We start from the raw sequence: 5,166 nt of genomic DNA, 5'->3' as shown, positions 1-5,166 counted from the left end.
CCTTTACTGACTGGTGCTGAATCCAGAACCCCATTTTCCAGGTTGTTCTGGTCCTGAAAAATGCTGGTCAGTCCGCTTTTGGAAGTTCTTCACTTCAGAAAACTTTGCGAGCCAACCTGCTCATTTACAGACCTTGCCTGTGTGCCTGTGCTGGAATGTATTCAAAACGTAATTCTGGATGAATTTCTGTTTAATTATTCACGATTCTGGCGAATTCCACAGTCTTGATTGGTCAGGCAGTACATTACTTAAGAGTCTTCCTGGCCAATAGGATGGCCAGAGGCCAGCATGACTGACCAATGACAAAGCAGGATCAAGGGGGGGGAAGAATAAAAAGTGGGTGAAAGAGGAAACGAGTAAGAATGGAAAGGAGAGGGGAAGATAGGGAAGGAGATGAAATGAAGAAACAGGTAAAGCAAAGTAGGAAGTGAAATTCTGAGGAGTTGAGGATGAAAGGAAAAGAAGGTGAGGGGTGGAGAGGACGGGTTTATGGACACAGGTACTGGTCGGTCGGTAGGCATTGGGCTCAGTGTGCTGTGGTACAGAGTGATTGTCCAGAGAAATAACATTGAGTGGTTATTTAAAACAGCAACTTTGAAACTTCTAGATCCTGATGAGGCTTGGCCGAACAGTCCAAGGTCAAGTCAAATTGTTTTCCTTATCTCCAAAGATGAATTCCTGTTATTTTCAACCTGGATTCCACATCTTTCGAGACTAAGCAGTCATTTCAAGGTTAGGTCAAGTCATCAGTTTTTGGGACGTCAGTTTATTTTCTTCCTTCTCCTTCATTAAAGCTTGAAACAACCTCCCGAATCTTTCGCAAACAGGTTCAAGGTTGGGTCAGATATTCCAAATGAGGACTTGACTTTGACGCTTCCTTTCTTAAAGCTTGACCTGAACTTCTAATGGTGAATCAAGTCAGTTGCTTTGTCAGAAAGTTGACTTGACCTTTTGCTCTTCAACCCAGCATCTAGACAGTTCCAAACCAGGCTGGCAGGCGATTAGTCCTCATGTCACATCCATTGTTTGGTTAAACCTGACTCTGAGTCTTTAGCCTAGTTTCCAGGTCTTTCCACAGCCACGCCCCCTTGTTTTGATCCCTGCTTACACCTGCAGTGAATTTAAATCCAAATCCAAACCGACAGATGCATCTAGAAGGTTCATTTTTTGCCCCAAAATGACTCCATTCTATGTTGTAGTCATGTTGTAAATGTATCCAAATCGGTTTGAAAACTGATTTTCTACCCCAAAACCCACCAAACGGAGGTAGTTGGGGCCACAGCTAGTTTGTCAGTTAATCAGTCTTCAAATCAATCAATCAATCATTTGACAAATAAATTGCTGATGGATTGATTGCTAAAGGGCCGGAGTTGTGGCTGTCAGTTCGGTCTAACACTGAGCAGTTCAGCTGACTGTTCAAACAGTTCAGAAAAACAAAATGCCCTTACTTCCCCCTCCCCCATTCTTCTTCCCCATCCCCCCATCCATCCATCAGTCCATCAGTCCATTCGTCCTTCTCCTCCTCTCAGCTGCTCCCAGACATCAGGTTGATGGCTTGCTCCAGTTTGTGCCTCAGTTTGTGTTTGCGACAGTACCCGTCCCGGTCCAACGCCGTCAGGATCTGCAGAGACAAAGGAAAGATAAAAGAGACTGTATGAGAACCTACAAAGAAAAGAAGGGTAAAACTTGAATCATGTCTCCAATATTACTGATGATTGGTGTCAACACTTGGAGTACTCTCCATATTCAGAAGCTCCTGCTATTTGTTCTACATCAAGACAGGGCCACTAGCAACCATTATACAATATAAAACTTTATCAGCTGGCCTTATCAGTAGTGGAGATACAAAACATTAAAGTTTGTCCTAAGAGCGGTGCCACATGAAATGTGTCCAGATTTGAATCATCCCCAGGGAAGCATGAATGTGCTCTGGATCTTTTAATGCCGTTTGCCCATTGGATTATAACGTTTTTAAGCATAATAGTGGCCTGGTTCTGTGGATGACTATGTCAGTTGGTCAGTTCAACACGAAATGAAGATTGGATTGATTGCCATGAAATTTTCTACAGATATAAATGGTCCCTAATGGATGAATCCTAATGACCTTAGTGATTTTCTGACATTTCATTCAGAGGCACCATGAGGTTGACAGTTTGTCATTGTGTGAAATAGGGTTGTGCGATGGCCGCCTTTGACACAATGTTAAGATGGTAGAGAACTCAGTGGTCAATGACTGTGAGCCATTGGCAACGGACGATGGCATCGTACCTCTGCCCAACCCTAGAGTGAAATGTCTCAGCAGTTTGCAGCCAAGTGTGAAGCATGATGAGAATCAGCACTTCTACGAGTTGCAATTGAGGGTGAGATCAAAATGAGATTGACACCCCGGACTATCGCGCTGAAGAGAGAGCTGAGTCTATTTACCGGTATATTCCAACCCTCAGCTATGGTCATAAGCTTTGACCAAATTGTATAATTTCCCCCCAGGGATCATTAAAGTATTTCTGATTCTGATTCAAAAGAATGAAATCACAGATGCAATTGGCTGAAATGAGTTTCCTCTGCAGGGTGTCTGTGCTCATCCTTAAAGAGGAGCTCAGACGTCCAGAAGGAGCTTCAGGTAGAATCCCCTCATGTTGAAAGGATTCAGTTGAGTTGGTTTGGGCATCTGATCAGGATGCCTCCTTGACATGATTTTCCAGGCATGTCCACCTGGGAGGAGACCATGAGACCCAGAACAGACTAGAGAGATTACATATCCCATCTGGCCTGGGAATTCCTTGGGATCCCACAGGAGGAGCAGGAGGATGTTGCTAGGGAGAAGAACTTCTAGGCTACCTCACTTGGTCTGCTGCCACTGCAACATCATGATAAAACGACGGGAAATCCACTCACTGAACTTTGATTACTCTGGTAATCCCTTCATGTTTCATCCAGCACCATCATCTGGCCAAGATTTCAATTTGTCCTTTGTACAGATGTGGCTGTTAAACTCTTGGTCTTGAATCCATTGGGCACCATAAATATCACCATCAAATTCATGCCAATCTGACCAGTGGTTGAGATTTCTTGCACTGAAAGTGTTGGATGGACGAAACTGACGCAATCACTGCCATTATACACATTTTTAAATAGGTTTTATGGTGTATTTTTCCCTCTGCGCTGACTGCAGGCCTGTCGCTGTTTCAGTTATGGACACGAGGACGCAGTCATTGGCTAACCTTTGCCTATGTAGGTCAGGTGAGATCTAGGCCAATAGCAGAACTGGATACCTAGGACACAACGACTATCTATGACTGCTGCACAAGCTAACAACTGTGATGTCATCAAGACATAAAACCCCGCCCCCTCACCTCTTCCTTGTACTTGTTGATATAGAAGTAGAGCTCACTGAGCGCACTCAGTGTGTTGAACTCGTTGCCGTGGAGACGGGACTGCTCCACCAGGTAGGCATCCATGTCCTGATCACTGATGCTGGGCATCTTTGCAATATCCCTGTAGTACCTGCAGGACACACACACACACACACACACACACACACACACACCGTTGTAATATATAAGTTCAGACTAATTGTATCAACAAGCTAATGTGTAGCGTTGATTAATTAATTTACCCAGAGGCTCCAGTACTAATTGTGTAATTGTTTTGCTTTGTCCGAACAGGCGATTGCCTTATTAATCGTCAACACTAATTAACATGATACATGTATACATGTATGATACAGGTATACATATATATTAACTAGTTAGCAGGTTAGCTACCTCTTCATGTAGCAAATCAACTTATTATACTAGTCATCAAGGTAAGCTAGGTTGGCTAGCTAAGAGCTTAGCTACCTCTCCAACCAGCTCCTGCAGTTTATTTAGCATGTTAGCTACCTCTGCACGCAGCTCTTTATGTTGTGTAGGGCTGTAAATGAACAGGTTAGCATGTTAGCTACTTCTCAGCTCAGGTTGTGATGTTGTGTATTTCTTGTGAATTATTAACTTGTTAGCATGTTAGCTACCTCTCCACCCAGCTCTTGTAGTTGGGGATGTCTTTAGCGTAGAGCAGCTTGTTGGACGGGGAGTCTTTGCCGAGCCGGTGTTCGGACGTCGAGCAGGAGTCCATGAAGGTCTGAGCGACGACTGACAGACAGGCGTCAGTGATGCTGCTCTTATGGATGTCAAACACAAACTGAGGATTCTTAATGACGTTCACCCAGAACCTGAGAGGAAGGCTGCAGACACACAGAGAGGAAAGATTTGTTCAATGTTTAAACTGCTGCCTCTGTTTTTGCCTCGTGATTAAAGTCTTTACTGTCTTTTGATTTTCTCTCACCAGTTGCTCTTCCAGGTGTGTCGGACATCAGGGTCGCTGATCTGTCGTTTGTCGGCCTGCTCATCCAGGAAGTCGAACATGTATTTGATAGCCAATGGGAGAGCAGAGCCCCGGTGGGCGGTGCTAAACACCGTCTCAAACAGGTCGTCCACAAACTTCTGTAGCGTCCCCTAGTGGTGGAAGGACCAAAGCATGGGATAATGTTAGCATGCTAACACGTTAAACTAAGATGGTGAACTTATACCTGCTAAACGTTGTTAGCATGCTGATGGTAGCATTTAGCTCAAGTGCAGCCTCACAGAGCTTTCTGCACAAAATGACTGCTGGAGTGTTTTTTCAGTTCATGATTATTACTCATCACTAACAGCAGATGTACTGACTCTACAGATGTTAGCTGAAGCTAGGTAGCTATGTGTGTAATAACTCCCAGCTGACTGGGAACTCGTTTTTGGTATTTTCCTCTAGTGTCTCCTTTTTTTGTTGTCTCTGTATGTTGATGAATTGGATTTATAATCCCTTCAGGATGAAGTCAAAATTTTGCTAAAGTTAAAACAATTTCAAATAAAAAGAATAGTTAATAGAAGAGAAGACGGGAAATGACAAAATGTGTGAGGTACCTTGGTAGCCAGCAGTCTGGTCAGGTAGATCTCAGAAACCATCTTGCTGCCTCGGTCTCCTTCTCTCTGATCACTGTGCTCGTGATTCTTCACCAGGTGCCACAGTTTAGTTCCTGAAAACACACAACACATATTCTGTGCAGTACAGTACACACTGTATATAGTACTGCTCAATACTACTACTAGTACTATTACTGCTGCAGTACCTGTCTCCTGGTCCGGGGTG

General features: G+C 44.0%; 1 protein-coding gene across 1 annotated transcript in view; it reads right to left on the bottom strand.

Moving 5' to 3' along the window:
* Window positions 1-1,525: 1,525 nt before the first annotated feature.
* Window positions 1,526-5,166, bottom strand: part of plxna3 (plexin A3) — an 81,175-nt gene continuing 77,534 nt past the window's right edge. The window contains exons 33-38 of the mRNA XM_070909913.1: window positions 5,147-5,166; window positions 4,941-5,053; window positions 4,324-4,493; window positions 4,010-4,222; window positions 3,354-3,504; window positions 1,526-1,621 (exon numbers count right to left, since the gene is read on the bottom strand). The exon at window positions 5,147-5,166 is cut by the window's right edge and continues 58 nt beyond it. Coding sequence (XP_070766014.1) covers window positions 1,526-1,621; window positions 3,354-3,504; window positions 4,010-4,222; window positions 4,324-4,493; window positions 4,941-5,053; window positions 5,147-5,166 — 763 coding nt within the window. The remainder of the gene's footprint in view (window positions 1,622-3,353; window positions 3,505-4,009; window positions 4,223-4,323; window positions 4,494-4,940; window positions 5,054-5,146) is intronic.

Source organism: Enoplosus armatus, chromosome 8 (assembly GCF_043641665.1).
Source record: "Enoplosus armatus isolate fEnoArm2 chromosome 8, fEnoArm2.hap1, whole genome shotgun sequence".
Taxonomy (NCBI): Eukaryota; Metazoa; Chordata; class Actinopteri; order Centrarchiformes; family Enoplosidae; genus Enoplosus; species Enoplosus armatus.
This window is presented reverse-complemented; position numbering and strand designations above follow the sequence as displayed.